The 18,303-nt window shown below is 41.1% G+C and overlaps 1 protein-coding gene across 2 annotated transcripts in view; it reads left to right on the top strand.

The window, feature by feature from the left end:
• LOC136866195 (trypsin-1) overlaps positions 1–16,039 on the top strand; it is a 150,452-nt gene extending 134,413 nt beyond the window's left edge. For both annotated transcript variants that reach the window (XM_067142940.2, XM_067142942.2), the window contains one exon: positions 15,819–16,039. In XM_067142940.2, coding sequence (XP_066999041.2) covers positions 15,819–15,968 — 150 coding nt within the window. In that variant the 3' untranslated portion in view covers positions 15,969–16,039. The remainder of the gene's footprint in view (positions 1–15,818) is intronic.
• The last annotated feature ends 2,264 nt before the right edge of the window (positions 16,040–18,303 follow it).

Here is an 18,303-nt window from a genome sequence, read left to right as displayed (position 1 = left end):
TTCCAGGCTGAGTGGCTCAGACGGTTCAAGCTCTGGTTTCATGAACTTAGCAGGCTCGATCCTGGCTCAGTCCGCTGGTATTTGAAGGTGCTCAAATACGTCCGCTTCTGATCGGTAGAATTACAGGCACGTTAAAGAATACCCGTGGGCAAAATTCCGAAACCGCGCGTCTCCATTGGCACGTAAACATTTATTATTATTATTATTATTATTATTATTATTATTATTATTATTATTATTATTATTATTATTATTATTATTACGAGCGAGTTGGCCGTGTGATTAGGAGCGCGCGGCTGTCAGCTTGCATTCGTCGTAAAGCCACCTACCAATATTATAATAAAAACTGTGTTAGTCCATTATTACTAACTATTACTAAAATAAAAGTTAAACGCCCCACTCAAACTCCGTAGCTGGTAATCTGTCAGAAAACACTACAGAAAACACTGAACTTTTAACAAGTCCGAATTATTATTAATCTTCCTTGCGGACATGTCTCCGGAATTACCGAAACATGTACTTACAAATTGTTTTGCGTCGCACCGACACAAGTAGGTCTTACGGCGACGATGGGAGAGAAAAGGGATACAAGTGGGAAGGAAGCGTTCGAGGCCTTAATAAAGGTACAGTCCTAGTATTTCCCTGATGTGAAAATGGGAAATTACGGAAAACCATCTTCCCGGCTGCCGACAGCGGAGTTCGAATCCATTATCACCAAAATGCAAACTCACAGCTGCGCGCCCCTAACCACACGACCAACTTATTCTAACCTCTAATGCCGGACTGAGTAGTTCGGACGATAGAGCGCTGGTCTTCTGATCCCACCTTGGCAGGTTCGATGGCGGCTCAGTTCGGTGGTATTTGAAGGTGCTCAAATAAGCCAGTCTCGTGTCTGTAGATTTACTTGCACTAAAAAACACTGCGGTAAAAAATTCTGGCATTTCAGCGTCTCCGAAAACCGCGAAAATTAGTTAGTGGAACGTAAAGACATTATTATTATTATTATTATTATTATTATTATTATTATTATTATTATTATTATTATTAGTAGTAGTAGTAGTAGTAGTAGTAGTAGTAATATTATTATGATTACGGAAGTTCTAATTAAGCGGGTCCATTACAGTCATCACTTTACCTATCGGCACTTACTGTCCAGTAATAAGCCTTCTGTCCGCCTGTGTGGTATAGTGGTTAGTGTGATTAGCTGCCACCCCCCGAAGGCCCGGGTTCGATTTCGAGCTCTGACACGAAATTTGAAAAGTGGTACGAAAGTTGGAACGGGGCCCATTATGCCTCGGGAGGTCAAATGAGTAGAGGTGGTTTGATTCGCACCTCAGCCATCCTGAAAGTGGTTTCCCGTAGTTTTCCACTTCTCCAGGCAAATGCCGCGATAGTACCTAGCTTAAGGCCACGGCCGCTTCCTTCCCTCTTCCTTTTCTATCCCTTCCCATCCCCCGCAAGGCCCCTGTTCATCCTAGCAGGTGGGGCCGCTTGGGCGAGGTACTGGTCATTCTCCCCAGTTGTATCCCCGACCCAATGTCTCACGCTCCAGGACACTGCCCTTGAGGCGGTAGAGGTGGGATCCCTTGCTGAGTCCCAGCGAAAACCAACCCTGGAGGGTAAACATATTAGGAAAAGGCAGAATAAGCCTTCTATTACAAATGCCCGGCGGCAATTCCACAGTAGCTCTTTTTCCTTCGAGCAATGTTCACGATGGATGAAATTACGGTTTTTGAAATTTGTCTCATTAATAACAATTTCACTGAATACTTATAGGCCCGGTTTTATCAACACATGTTAAATATATACTAACAAGTAGTTAGTTAATACGGAGTTAAAATTTTAACATCTTGCTAGGTTTCTTGCGTTTCATCAAACTTTTCTTGTGAAATGTTAACTAATCGACTGTTAACTCTCGCAATATTGAGAACTGGTGCGAATCAAGGAGGCAGTGGTACGAACATGCTGTTTTACAGCGCGCTCCGATGCGCTTTTGTTTGCGTACAGCTGTAAAATATGGCGCGAGAAGTGAAACGGAATCGTAGTTCTAATTTTTCCTCCTTCGAAAGAGAGTTGTTAATTGAATTAGTTAGTAAATGTATATAAGTTATTGAGTGCAAGCGCACGGATGGCTTGACGATAAAAGAAAAGGACGAGGCGTGGGAGAAAGTCCGCGATGGTTTCAATGGGGTTAACAGATACTTTTTTAGCGGGTATCCACTGTCACCTAACAAAATCACTTCGTTAATTGTCCAACTTCAAACTGTGCTCCGATATGGGAGTTATTAAATATTGTATTGTCGTGTGCAGAATCAGACCACCTAGCAAGTATATCCCAGATTTGGAGGTTCATTAATCACCTGAACATTAACAGAGAAATATCCCTTCCGATTACGATATATTTCGGCCCAGTTGCCTCCAGGTGATTGGATTCTTACATGTGTGTAATCTATTGCACCTAGAACAAACACTAGGAAAACGGCTTATTTCATAGAAGTCGCGGATAATTTGCTGACGCTCTTCTACTGAAGGGAATGTAATGTTATATGCCTCCTCCTCATGGATGCTATTGCTGCAGACACTCGTCAAACAACTCTACTAACAGTGGCTTTAGAAATTCCAGCATTGTCTCCGACCATTATGTGAAAATAACCAGTAGCAAAAAATCGTAATATTATCAGTACCTGCAACATTGGAGAAAGAGGTTAAGTTTCTCTTCGTAGGATATTCTAACCTCAATCGAATTTCGTCAACAACCTTAGCAACGACTATTTTCGATAACCTGTATCTATGAAGAAATTCCGCATCCGTCAAATTTTCAAAAGTCATTACGTCGCTGAACTCTTCTTCGATCAGGATTGTTTTGTAAAAGATCTAAATAGAGCAATTCCGCATCGAAAACGAGATTCACAGCAGCCATTTTGGAACAGGTTGCTAAATGCTAATGTTAGCCATTTAACATTGGAAATGGTTGATGTTAACTTTAATACGCAGTTTAACATTTGTTAATGTTAACAGTTGTTGATGAAACGTAAATTTTCGTAAATCGTATGTTAAAATGATTTAACACCTTGTTAAGTACTAACATGTGTTGATGAAACCGGGCCATAGTCTTTTCTTTCAGTGCCCACCGTCCTTTCATTGACCTGAAAAGTTTATGAATAAGCATAGACAACTCGCATTGTCTATTGTCAGAAGTTCATCGTAGAGTGTCGCAATAACAGCACAGAAATTTTGCGCCCATTTTTCATTACTTATTAGCTATTTCCTTTAATTTTGTCAGCTTGGATCACTTAGTAATGCCAATGACGTCTTATAAATCACACACAACTACACAACACTTGATTCGCATGCATGTGGTGGTACGGATCTTCGACGTCACTGTAAGAATTCTGTGTACTTTTCACACAGACTACCCTAGACCGGTTTTCGAGTACAGCAAGTGGCCAGGCACGTGAGTCAACCTCTCGTACTTGCCAAGCCTTTAGGGGAAGTGCACAACAACATGTGTTGGCCTGCGATAAGAAACAGGTTCAACAAGCCCTATACTCTGCTACTGTACTTCCACTACGCGTGGACAGAATGACGTAACCGGCGTATCCTACTACGGCCGTTCAAAACACATTAGCTCCTGAAATATTTGGCTCAGTTATGGGCAAACTAATAGGACAAGGTAAAAAGTACATAGCATATATTGTGAGATGTATTTTTCTTTGCCGACTAGCTTAATATCTGCACGTATACCCCTTGAGGAATTCCTCTCTTGATTATTACAGGGTCAGATAAGGCTCCACCTACTCTAATTCTCTGAGATCTATTTTCTAGAAATATAGCAACCCATTCAGTCACTCTTTTGTCTAGTCCAATTGCACTCATTTTTGACAGTAGTCTCCCATGATCCACCCTATCAAATGCTTTAGACAGGTCAATCGCGATACAGTCCATTTGACCTCCAGAATCCAAGATATCTGCTATGTCTTGGTGGAATCCTACATGTTGAGCTTCAGTGGAATAACCTTTCCTAAAACCGAATTGCCTTCTATCGAACCAGTTATTAATTTCACAAACATGTCTAATATAATCAGAAAGAATGCCTTCCCAAAGCTTACATACAATGCATGTCAAACTTACTGGCCTGTAATTTTCAGCTTTATGTCTATCACCCTTTCCTTTATACACAGGGGCTACTATAGCAACTCTCCATTCATCTGGTATAGCTCCTCCGACCAAACAATAATCAAATAAGTACTTCAGATATAGTACTATATCCCAACCCATTGTCTTTAGTATATCCCCAGAAATCTGATAAATTCCAGCCGCTTTTCTAGTTTTCAACTTTTGTATCTTATTGTAAATGTCATTGTTATCATATGTCAATTTTATTACTTCTTTGGCCTTAGTCTCCTCCTCTATCTCGACATTATCCTTGTAACCAACAATCTTTACATACTGCTGACTGAATACTTCTACCTTTTGAAGATCCTCACATACACAACTCCCCTTATTCATTAATTATTCCTTGAAAGTCCTTCTTGGAACCTGTTTCTGCCTTAAAATACCTATACATACCCTTCCATTTTTCACTAAATGTTGCATGACTGCCAATTATGCTTGCCATCATGTTATCCTTAGCTGTCTTCTTTGCTAGATTCAATTTTCTAGTAAGTTCCTTCAATTTCTCCTTACTTCCACAGCCATTTCTAACTCTATTTCTTTCCAGTCTGCACCTCCTTCTTAGTCTCATTATTTCTCTATTATAATGAGGTGGGTCTTTACCATTCCTTACCACCCTTAAAGGTACAAACCTGTTTTCGCATTCCTCAACAATTTCTTTAAACCCATTCCCAGAGTCTGTTTACATTTTTATTTACCAATTTCCACCGATCTTAGTTACTTTTTAGAAACTGTCTCATGCCTGCTTTATCAGCCATATGGTACTGCCTAATAGTCCTACTTTTAAGACCTTCCTTTCTATCACATTTAACTACGACAAAAACAGCTTCATGATCACTAATACCATCTATTACTTCAGTTTCCCTATAGAGCTCATCTGGTTTTATCAGCACCACATCAAGGATATTTTTCCCTCCGGTTGGTTCCATCACTTTCTGAATCAGCTGTCCTTCCCATATTAACTTATTTGCCATTTGTTGGTCATGCTTCCTGTCGTTCGCATTTCCTTCCCAATTTACATCTGGCAAATTCAGATCTCCTGCTACAATCACATTTCTTTCCATGTCGTTTCCCACATAGCTGACTATCCTATCAAATAATTCGGAATCCGCGTCAGGGTAGGGGTATGAATACTTTTGTCCATGTCTGTATATAAAAGATGCCACTTTTCTGCGGCCACAAAAGTCACCATTTTTCAAGAATGGTGACCTCTACTCATGGTAGATTGTCCTACTGTACTGTTTTAAACCCTTCTTCTGTAATTTTGAAGTTATTCCAATCACGAATAATAAACAATCGCCTTTTAGTAACAGCTGATGCACAATGGCTGGTAGAGCTGCATACGGTACTGGATCGTGACGTCACAGGACCCCGCTTACGTCAGGGGACGTTTGACTCGCCTTGCAGAAAGGGACTTTTAAATATTCTTTTAATGGTTGAAAACAAGGCAACTTACCACAATGTAATACGTTTACGTACTATTTCATCTGTGTACTTAAAAAAAAATTGAAAATTATGGATGTTCCCTATTGAGAGCAGTGAGTTCTTTGTTTATCTGAGCCTCGGGTAGTCTCAACCTGTGTTTTACATACATACTTTACCATTCCTTGTCCCTAAATTTTGGCCTAGCTCAGCGGAGAAGCTGCGTTGAGAGTTCGGGTGAAAATGGGGCGCAGAATCTACCTAAAATTAACTTCAATCAATAGGACAGGTTCAAGAATACGTATTTCTTAAATGAGAAGTCGCGGAATTAATGGGTGGAATAAATTTATTAACAAAATCTCATGAGAAAGCATGATAAATTCCCAAAATAAAATAACAAATGTTAAATTCACAAAATTTTACTAATAAATTCGCCGTGACCAGTGTAAATCGTAACACGAGCCTCCAACCCAAATTATAAATAACGTGTGTGGAATTACTGTGGTATCATTGTATTTTGCGAAGTGTACAGGTGAGTTAAATCTATGGATGGCACGACATCTCGAATTAAATTGTCACTGCGCGTTACATACTGTTATGGACTCGCACATCTCGGCCTGGTTAAACAAATCCTATCTCGTCGGTAAACAAATATCAAAACAATGCCTTGGGACTGACACATATGTCCCCAAAAGAACACTGAATTTATATATCACGGGATCCGGCCGGATAAGCGGAAGAGGGCAAAACCTCACAACCAAATTTCCACCTCGCATTTTAACCCCACTTTAAAACGCTGCACACAATAACAAAGGACAATAAATACACAAACAAATAATACAGGGTGCAATTAGACACTTCCTGTAAAAGAAAACACATAAATACAATTGATGTCTTCGTCTGATATCCTGCTCTCGAACACGGGCCCTCTATGGTTTTGGATATCACCAACTGGATTCTGCGCACATGGCAGGTGTTTTCCGTCTAGGCTTGGTAATATGAGCTGAGCTGTGGGAGAAAGTGACCAGCGAAAGTAATATACCCCCTTTGCCTCGGTCAGAACGTAACGGGACTGTGAGCACACTCCCATCCATTTACTACGGCTCAGGCAGTCGCCATGAAAACTGCCTGCGTCCCTTACAGACCTTTAGCCACAGGACTTACGGAACGAGCTTCAACTAAATCACATTGACACAAAAAGTGACACAACTAAACCCTCTTTGAATTCCAAAAATTTGCGTCACCTTATACGCCACGTCAGAGCTCACAGTAGCCCTATTTCACACGTATTCTCATTAACATTTCTAGCCCCTAGCATCTCAAATATACAGGTTCGAATCTTGGCTAGCTTTCGGCCCATTATCTACGCCTTCTCGCGGCTAATTTCACTAATATCTCGGCTCGCTCTCGGCCTGTTATGATCAATATCTCAAGGCGCTAATACACACACATATCTAGGCTCAATGTGGCCTCGCATCTACCCTCTCTGGATTAAAATCTCACACACGGCTATGGATCAGTCTGTTGCATATTATTCTAAGAGATCCTTGCTCATTTACAATGGTGGAACAATCTCACTGGTCTCGCTCCAAGCTGATGAACATGCTCCATGCGAATCATGCACATTCTGACAGTATTAACTATATGGTATTCGATATCGGGTTCCCCGTTCGAAACTCTAGAGGTGAACTGACCTCCTAATCTATCAGAAGACAATGACATCAATAACCCTAGCGTCCCAAAATGGCGCTTAAGGAACTACATACTAAACACGTAAAAATATAAAACTATTATTACCCTCATACCATCTTAAGCAAAGCTAATAAAACATGCCTGGCACGTATCGTCAGCTCCAAGTTAAATTAATTAATCTACACTTGAAATGAACATGCTTAAGGCACTGAACTTACATAATCAAATATTTACAGAATTGAAAACTATAAGGCCCTGAGTCGAGTCTACAACTGTAAGTCATGCTTAAAATTGCAGTTCAACTCATCTGATATCCTCCGCCATTGCCTCAGCCCACCATCCGGGGCTACGTTGTGGAGTTGACCAATCCTAGAGCTGCGGACGTTGAATGTGGAAGCCTGGCACTTGGCTCCTGGGAACGCCATCACTGTTTCCGTCTTTTTCTCTCTTGCTTCACTGTAAATCCTGAAAACTGGATGTGGCAACCAAATATTCCTCTTCACTGCCTTGTATGCATACGTGCACAGTGTTGCGACCTAAGCGAGATTATTTAGGTAAATCTCCTCCTTATGGCATAGGTCTGATCACGAGTAGAGCCTATAATGGTATCAAAACCCGGTCACAACAAGTTCATTAGGCAGCTAACTTTCCGCGAATCGCACAAAAATGACGAAATTGATCTAGTTTAGACATCATCTACTCGCAGCACACGCTCGGGCGAGCTAGTTTATTTCCTATTTAAAACCTAATAATTGGTTTTGTTTAAGGCACTATGTTATAAGCACTTTGTCTCGAGATTCGATACGAGCGACACGCACTCCGCGCCGGTCTTTCAGTCACAAGCCCCTGCTCCTCGGCTAGCTCCTCTATATAGTAAAAGCCCGTTTCCGTTAAGGGGCCCATTCACAGTCGAGCGGGTTGGCGAGCCGGTTCGTGACCTTGGTCGCACTGACCGGCTCGAAGGTGTATGGGGAGTTGTTGAGGGTTGGGTCCGTGTTGGCGGTTCGACAGCTAAGCCGGCGAACCCGACCGGTTCGCCAACCCGTCAGTGTGTGTATGGCCACTACCTGACCGGCTCGCTGTGGTTTCGTCTGTAGCTTAATTTGGTTTCTGTGTGAGTTAATTAGGCCTACCTCGAATAACAATGACTTTTGAGGAGAATAAGCAGTTCCGGGAAGAATTTATTGAAATGTACCGGGAAAGTCCTGGAGCTTTCCTATCCTTGCGTCACACAATACCTTCCATGTGCTAGTGCGACATTCAAACATTAATAATAACAATAACAACAACAACAACAACAACAACAATAATAATAATAATGGTAATAATAGTAATATGGAGAAGAAGAAGAAGAAGAAGAAGAAGAAGAAGAAAAATCCATTATCTCCCGATACTGCCCATCAAATATTATTAGCCTATAGATCATTCTGCTATGGCATATATGCCTCTCGCGCCTCTGCACTTAAGTTGTTAATACTGTAAGTATGTATCATACATTACCACAGTAGTGAATTTTTCTGTATTTCATAATTAGTAGTGAAATAACATTTCCCAAGCTAATCACTTTCAAAATAATATTACGCTTGTTATATAAAAACGATCTTATAATACATCACAATCAAAATTGTGTAGGCCCACTTACGTGCAAATATTCAGGCTGCAACGTATCGAAGATTGCCCAACACGCCTCAGGAATGTTTTTTCCAAGTAGCTGAGGAGATATTACACTGCTAAATTTCAGGTCTTCATAACTTCTCCCCGTCGCTAGAAATCGCAGTGTTAGAAATGAAATGGCGTATGGCTTTTAGTGCCGGGAGTGTCCGAGGACATGTTCGGCTCGCCAGGTGCAGGTCTTTCGATTTGACACCCGTAGGTGACCTGCGCGTCGTGATGAGGATGAAATGATGATGAAGACGACACATACACCCAGCCCCAGTGATATTAACCAATGATGGTTAAAATTCCCGACCCTGCCGGCAATCGAACCCGGGACCCCTGTGACCAAAGGCCAGCACGCTAACCATTTAGCTATGGAGCCGGACGCAGTGTTAGAATTAACCTTTCTTCAGCACTGATGGTATCTCTCATGTGTGTCTCCTGTTTCTCTATGTTTGGCCGAATCAACTCCAACAATTCGCAAAAACTGTCGCTATCCATACGCAGAAAGTTCTTATAATCTGCAGGTTCTTGTACGCACAGAGTTCTTAATAGGCTGACGTGTGAAAATCGTCGTTTATCTCTCAACCATACCTTCATCCACACACGTTTCTTCTTTTTTTTTTCATCAACGCACAAAATGCTGCAACAGCTACAGCCACTTTGGAATGTTTTCGATGGGCCATTACAAAAACTTTTTATTTTGCTAGTGGCTTTACGTCGCACCGACACAGATAGGTCTTATGGCGACGATGGGATAGGAAAGGCCTAGGAACTGGAAGGAAGCGGCCGTGGCCTTAATTAAGGTACAGTCCCAGCATTTGCCTCGTATGAAAATGGGAAACCAAGGAAAACCATCTTCAGGGCTGCCGACAGTGGGATTCGAACCCACTATCTCTATAACAAAAACTAGGCAATGCACATACTATTTGCAATACAGACTGGCGGACGGGTCCGCCAACGGGTTCGCCAGTGTATGGTCACCGTCGAGCCAGTCCGGTTCGGGGTGTGGATTTTATACATGGACGGGCTCGCCAACCGGCTCGACTGTGAATGGGCCCCTTTAGGGTCGGTGCATCCCCGTTCTCTCTACAGAGTGTCTTTGTGTACACGCCGCGTGCCGTTAACGGCCGTTTGAATTTGAGTGAGGAAACCCTTTAGTTGCTTGATTGTCACCGCAGTGGTGCAAGTAGCTCTCCATAAATTAAATCAATATGTTTTAGTGCTCAGCAACTGATAGAACTGGCACTCATATGGAAGGCCTGAAGTGCTCATATTTGGCTACATGTAGTTGGCACTACTCGCTTCACGTTACAAATTCAAACCTCGCTGTCACCCTCTCGCGATCTCCTTTCTCTCTCTCTCTCTCTCTCTGGCTTGGTAACGCTATCTACGAGGTCATCACCAGTAAGTTTGAAATAAAACTTGCGTCCCTTTCGGGGTCTCTACAAATTATCACAAGAACTGGTGCTTCAGCTATGAGGTCGCCTCCTCCTAAAGCAAGGAGTTCGGGATCTGCAAGATGCTATATTTGAATATCCTGATTAAATAAAATGGCGCTCTTTGGACATGAATGTATTTCAGAAGTGGAAAGTGAACTTGTAGGTGAACTTGACATGTAGGTACCATTCGTTATAAGTGATAAAGCTGGAAAGATAACAAAGCCTGTGACATCTACGAGAAAGATTAGGGATGGGCTGGAATTGGTTCTTAAATCTGTTAGCTGGTTCTCAGTCGTTTCCGAGGAGACACCCGAATTCGTTTCCAAACTGTTGAAAGGTCAGTACAGGAATTTGTTCCCTAGTAAACAACATTTTGCTTCCCATTGTTAACAGATTGAGGATGGTCTACTGCTGCTACAGCAGGCGTGGTTAAATATATTGTTACACAATGCCAACATCTATTCGAGGTAGAATAAAGAAATCTTGAGTTAAATGAACTGTAGTCTTAAATTAAGTTGAAGTAGTAGAAAGTAAAATTTCAAAAAGACGTGTTGTAAGAATGAATATCCAGTTGTCCTGCCTTCATTTAGTCTCTCAATCCACTTCTGCATTTATTCTTCTTTTACAATTGATTTGAAGGCCTGATTTTATTTTTGCTCCTTAACTCTTGACTGGGCGAAGAGATTCTTAGCGTCAAATAGCCAGAAAGTAGTTATTCAGCGCAACTGGCGGATGTGCTATCGTGCACATGACAAGTAGCTTGCGGCAGATGTTACAGACTAACAGAGAATGTAATATTAATTACTTTACATTTATTTGATTAATACATTTTTCAATTAGAAGTGGCATTGTGATGTATTAACAATAAATATGATTAATTCGTAGTTTCCTTTCATCATTATATTTATAAATTTTAATATACATTAATACACACTAAAGGGATTGTCAGAACTATTTGGTCAATTATAAGAGTAAAACATTTCGTTGACGCTGTTTACTCATCAGTATTCAAGCTTTGCAAGTAGGTCTATGTGCCTCTTTGATAAAAGTGAAACGAAAGGTTTTGTTGTTCAGAAAACGGTTAGAAATTACGCCAAGTACGAAAACATACAGCATGAAATACTATCACGAAGCAACCATTGACGGCATGCACGAGTCTGAATGGAACACTTAACTTGAACTCCGCGAGCCCACGTGTATTCTAGTTAGCTTGAGTCCACGTCATACGGTGCACATGACTGCAGTATTTGCGCACTTACCGACGCAAGGTGCTGTCAGAGAATCTAAGAAAAGGCTCTCAATATTCCTACATAAAATACAAAAAAAGAGTTTCAAAAATTCACCAGTAAATTGCAGAAGAGTTCAAAAATAGCCAGAAGCCTATAGGCAGTTAATCTAACTCACGAATGTATTTTGAATTTCAAAGACGCCTAAAGACGTCTGTACCGAGCTCGATAGTTGCAGTCGCTTAAGTGCGGCCAGTATCCAGTAATCGGGAAATAGTGGGTTCGAGCCTCACTGTCGGCAGCGCTGAAGATAGTTTTCCGTGGTTTCCCATTTCACACCAGGCAAATTCCGGGGCTGTACCTTAATTAAGACCACGGCCGCTTCCTTCCAATTCCTAGGCCTTTTCTATCCCATCGTCGCAATAAGACCTATCCATGATCCGTGTCGGTGCGACGTAAAGCAAATAGCAAAAAAAAAAAAAAAAAAAAAAAAAGACGTCTGACCCCATACAGGTGCAGCTGATAAACCCAGCCAGGAGGGTAACTTCATGTAGGTACCGCACTGCGTTATCTTGAGGACGTTTGTCAATTGTACAAGGGGGATCAAATATAAACGGAATTTTATTTTTATTTAAATTAATTTATTGAAAAACACAAGGCAATTACAGTATATTTTTCCACATAGTTTCCTGCTTTGGAAATGCATTTGTCCCAGCGTATGCGCAAATTTTTTGTGCCATCGTTGCAGAAAGAACAGGGTCGTGCCACCAGCCAGTTGATCACGAAGTCTTCCACACTCTCATCATCTTCAAATCGTTGCCCTCCTAGAGCGTATTTAAGCTGTCCGAACAAATAGAACTCGCAGGGCGATAAGTCCGGGCTGTAAGAGGGATGATCAAGTGTAGTCCAGTGCATTTCATGTAGCTTGGAGACAGTTGGAGCTGCAGTATGGCCCCACGCATTGTCGTGGAAGAGGATGACTTGTCGAATCAGTTGGTCTCGTCTTTTGCGGCGATATGCTACCCTCCCCTTGTTCAACAGCTCGCAGTAGTAAGCAGCATTGATTGTGCATTGCCATGCAAAAAATGAATCAGCAAGAAGCCTCGCCGATCGAAAAAGCGGTGGCAAGAATCTTGCCATCTGACAGTCGGGTCTTGGCATTCAGTGGTGCTGCCTCTCCTTACTGGCTTGTTTGAATTCGGGAGTGTAGTGGCGGTCCCATGTTTCGTCGCAGGTGACGACCTGACTCAAAGATGAATCACATTCTTCTGCAAAACTTGCTATAAACCTCCGACAGACCGTCAAACGTCTCATGTTCAGATTTTCAGTCAAAAGGCAAGGGACCCATCTTTAACACACTTTACGGAACTGTAGTTCGTTCAGAAACATTGCTTGACATCCCCCATAACTGATTCCGACTTGTTCTGCAATTTCTGATACTCTGATGTCTTTAACCGCACGAATGTTTTCGTCTGTAATGCTGGTTCGAGGACGGCGATCATGTTGCTGATTTTCCACACGTTCTCGTCCTTCCTTGAACTTTTAACGCCAGATAAACATACGCGTCCTTGACAATGTTTGATTACCGAACTGTGCAGTTAATATCTGGCAAATTTCCGCCGTTTAACTCCTTCACAAGCAAGACAATTAATAATTGTGCATTGCGCAATTGAGGGGTACACCTGTTGCTCCGACGTCGTGAGCGGTCTGGCTCCAAGCTGAAAAACATGCCTCATGCAATCTCATGCACACCCTGACCTTAAATACGTGGTACTAATTCCCGCATTTCCCGCATGAACACCAGTGGTGATCTTACCTCCAAATTTAGCTGACGACAATGACATCACTAAACTTGGCACCCCCAAAAAATGGCGCTAAAGAAACTACATAAAACAAAACAAAATATAATCACTAAACTAAAATTCCCCTCGTACCTTCTTAAACAAAGAAAATAAAAATCTTGGCCAGCGTGGATCGTCAGCTCCAAGTTAAATTAATTAAATTGACGTGAAATGACTATGCTTAAGGCTAAGAACTCAGGCCTACATAATGAAATATATGCAAGATTAGTGAAAAGAAAATTAAGGGGCCTGAGACGAGCTTATATTATATGTCATGTTTAAAATTGCAGCTTAACTCATCTGATATCTTCAACCATTTCTTCCGGCTAACAGCTGGGGCTCGTGCTGAAATTAAAACATGATGGAGCTGTGGACGCCAAATCTGGAATCCTGGCGCTCGACTCCTGGGAACGCCATCACTGCTGTCGTCTGCTTCTCTCTTGACATTCGCTCGTCCTGGAAATTTTCTCCTGCAAATAAATATTCTTCTTTACTGACTTGCACGTAACTGCGCACGATACTGTGATTTAGGCGAGATCGATTTGATAATCTCCTACTTCTAAGTTAGTCCCGTTTCAAGTAGAGCCTAATACGATTAGAAACCAGTCACAGACTTAGTCCCGTTTCAAGTAGAGCCTAATACGATTAGAAACCAGTCACAGACAAGATCGTTAGGCAGATGACTTGAGTGAACCGCAATAAAAATCACGTACTCGATCTAGTTCAATCATTCTCAATTCACACTATGTGCTCGGATGAGCTAGTTACATCCTGACAAGAGCTATACTTTCACTTTTCCAAGTCTCTGATTTAGGGCAAGCGGTCTCGATATTACTCGCGAACGATACGCATGGAGTACCGGTCTTTCAATCACAAGGGGTAAGCTTCTCCTCTCCCTCTCCTTTATAGAAAAGTTCGGTTTCCATTACCGGAGGTACTTCCCCATTCTCTCTCCAGACCGTGTTTGTTTATTGGCCGTTGGCCTTCAACGGTCGTTTGAATTTGAGTACAGAAACTCTAGAGTTGCTTGGATCTCACCGCAATGATACAATTAGCTATCCATATATTAAATTGTCATGTATTTGTTTCCAATGAATGACAAACTGGCACTCGCAAGGAAATAGCTTGCTCTACTTATTTGCTGTCAGGCCTGAAGTTTTCATATTTGGCTATGTGGAGTTGGCACTATGAGCTCCACGCGATAAATTCAAAACTGTCTGTCACCCTTGCACGATCTCCCTTCTCTCTTTCACAGGCTGGATGACGCTAGGTCCGGGGTGTTAACCAGTAAATTTGAAATAAACGTTCTTTCCAGTCCGGGGACTTCACAGGCATTCACACGGTCTCTAACTTGCGCTATGGGGTCGCCCTCTCTTAAAACACGGAGTTTGGACTCTACATAGCGCTATACTTGAGATATGCTGGTTGATTAAGTGATGGTAACTTGAATACACAGGTTAATAGTATGATGAAAATTAGGCTATGAACTGGTGATTCGGTTCTGTATCGAGCTGACACACTGACCTCACGTTGAATGAAATGAGTTGGGAATATGTAGGCACAATTAAAGAAGCATAATTATATTAAATAACTGGTCCAATCCGCCTCGAAAACATTTGTGCAAGAACGTCTAGAATTCCTGGGGTGCTTCCACTGAAACAAAATAATATTTAAAAAAAAAAGACAGTACTACATTCCATTCTCACTCGACTGCAATATACAATCGAGTAAGGAGAAAATTAACTAAATACTGAATCGAGACTTTTCTTTGAAATTTTAATTGTTAGAATTTTCTAAGACAGACCGCAGTAAGTTTTTTGTTTTGTTCCACAAAAACTTAGAGAGTAAATAAGATAAAATAGTTGAAAACACCATCTGTTTCTTTCCATTTGCAGCTATAATGTCAATAGGTATAATGATTGCGTCATGGCATAATAAATTCATGAACATAGTTTTAATTTCTAAAACAATCATAAAGGATAGAGGAGCTATTCAAGTATTCTCTCTCTCTTAATAACATTAGGTTGTGTTCGATTCCACGATCTAATGAATCCTTACCTGACTATGCTACAGTGTAACATGCACAAATTGCCCTTTGTAACAAAGACACGTCAGACACTGATCCAACAACATTTAACGTTACCAATCTCGGATTAGCAGCAGTTGAAGTAAGTTAGACTCTAGCAACCGGGCACTCTTATTTTTGCCACCTGTATAATTGTTATCAGTGTGAAAAGCGAGCATTCTATATAAAGCTTATTTTGAAGACATGTTCATATCAGGTTATATTCATGTATTTAAATGTCACAAAATCAGATTTATTCAGAAAATATATTTCTTGAAATTTATTGTTTTTTTTTTTTCAGGGAGACTCTGGTGGCCCTGTGTTCAAGAAAGGCGTACTTGTTGGAGTTACTTCGACCGGTCAAGGAAATTGCAACCTTAAAGGCAGCGTCAGTACGTCCGCCTCAGTCGCTTACTTTAGAGACTGGATATATCAGAATAGTGGCATCTGAAACTTCATCCACTGAAGACAGTGTAATGGAAAAGAAGTATTGTGGTTGTAAATTTAATAAGTGCTAGAGTATTCAACTTGTTTTCATTCACTGAATCCCTTTCTCTCCCTAAACTAATTCATCTTTATTGATAATAATGATGATATTAATAATAATATTGGTCACACGATGACTTTACAACATTCGACTAACTGTACTCCGCATTGACAGTCGTACACTGTTCACGTCGTGGTATCATCTCTCCTCCTTATAACAAACTGAACCAGCAACTTGATTTTTTTTTCTACGAATGGTACGGTATTTGAAAACAAACGCCAGTTTCCTTCCTTCAAATATTGTTGTACCGGGCGGTACACCTCCACGCCGCTAATTTAAAATGTGCGCCAGTTGAAACTCCTCTGCTGGAGGATGTCTGAACTTTATTCACGGTATTAATTTTCAAGTTTCTCAGAAGATGTCACTACCTTGAAATTTTAGCGTTTTTGAACTGTGTCATTTTCGACGTATTTTTGTTTTGCTTGTAGTAAGAAGTGTGAACTTTCTCTTCTAGAGGACACTACTGAAGATCAACAATAGTGCACCCTAGTGCGGAGTGAAAGAACTGTTTTTTTGGAGAAATTTTTATTTCAAAAGTTTGTTGCTTATTAAATTTCTTTCTGTTATTGTTTAAGTTGGCTGTATACCCCTCTCTTTCCCCTTGTTTTGTATTTAGCCAATCTCGAATTTCTTTTATTAATTTCTGACCAATTGGATGTATCTTCCCCCAACTTGAATATGTTGCTGTATCCTACCCAATAAAGAGTTTGTGGGAGGGTGTTTTCATTCCCCTAACGCCTCGAACCTTCCGCGAGAGTATATAAACTGCTGATTTTAGGGTCTCCGGGCCACTTCTGTTCCATCTTTCAGTGTGTAAAGACCATAGCAGGGGCGGGAAGCGCCTCTTTCTCCGGCAGCGGTCAACAACCAGGTAATGGCCGATTAATTACATCTTTTCTTGCTTGCTCAGCAGTTTAACTCTCGGGGCGGGTCCGAAGTTTTTCCATTATGTAACCTTCCTTAAAATGTAAAGGAACTTGTATCTATTCCATCTTTTAAACTGCATATCGGGATAGAGAGTGCTTAACCCTCTCGAGCTCCCAATCATATTGGTTTGAGGTGAACTTATTTTTCTCAACCTATTCTTCGTTAACGTAAAACAAATTGTTCTTTTCTAAAGTCACCTCTGTAGTATGGGATTAGCCCTTGCATTAGTGGCCTAGAGCCAGATTAGGTTTTAAAAACAAGTGTATTAGGAGTGCAGATCGCCTCCTCTCAAATTGTTATTTTAGAGGTCATGTAATTACCGCTTTTCATTTAATAGACCTCAGTAGGTTGGGTATTTTACCCCTGTGTCTATGTCCAGTGAGGACAACTTGAAGGTGGAGTTTGGTGTGGCCTTTGAGAGGCTTAAAGTTGAGAGCGAGTGGCTCTTTTTCAAAAATTGAGTGTTGTATGCCTTGTGGAGGCTTTTTGGTGTAATTTGGAGCAAGTGCTCCTGAGCATGAATGGGGTTTTCTGCCCCTCTGTTAATACTTATTTTGAAGTAAGGTTGGGCTGATTGCCCAAGCATTGTGAAGTCAGGGCGCGAAGCCCAAATCCTGTAAATATTGTAACTACCTTTGACTTGCTACTTTGTACCTGCCATGTTTGTTATTTCTTTATTTTGAAAAGAAAATACAACCTTGTTAAATTTTAAATTATTTTTACTTTCGTAGCTTGAGACCTGTTCACCACCCCGCACCTTCTTTCGCCTGTAACTACCACGGAAAACTCCGTAACAAGTGGTAGCAGAGCGTGGTTGAATGGGTCTCAATTTTGCCCCTTTTGACGGCTAAACATTGCTTTGATTACAACTTTAACTATTTTCTCAGTTGCTGGAATTTTTTTTTTTATTTTTCCTGTTTCAAAATTGTTCTGTCATCATGCCCGGCCCTCGCGATGTTCTCCATCTTAACTATTTGCGCAAGGAGGAGTTGATCTATGAGTTAACTATCAGAAATGTGCAATCTGGAGGCACGGTTGCGATAGACTCCAACAAGCTTAGAGAGTCCCTTGACTTGGCCATTTCCATCCCCGCTTTGGGAGAGAAAGAAATTGACAACTCTCTTTCCACGATCGTCGAGAATATTACTGGGCTAGCATCTGTAGTTAGTTTTTTTGATGAAAATGATCCTTCTCCTAATCAAATCAAACGTGTGCAAGCCAGGCTGTTTCATTTCTCAAATAGAGTTAACGATCTGTTGTCTCTAAAGCTGAATGACGTTCAGAAGAAGGAAGCTAGTACGCTGCTTGAAAA

The sequence above is a fragment of the Anabrus simplex genome, chromosome 3, assembly GCF_040414725.1.
Source record: "Anabrus simplex isolate iqAnaSimp1 chromosome 3, ASM4041472v1, whole genome shotgun sequence".
Taxonomy (NCBI): Eukaryota; Metazoa; Arthropoda; class Insecta; order Orthoptera; family Tettigoniidae; genus Anabrus; species Anabrus simplex.
This window is presented reverse-complemented; position numbering and strand designations above follow the sequence as displayed.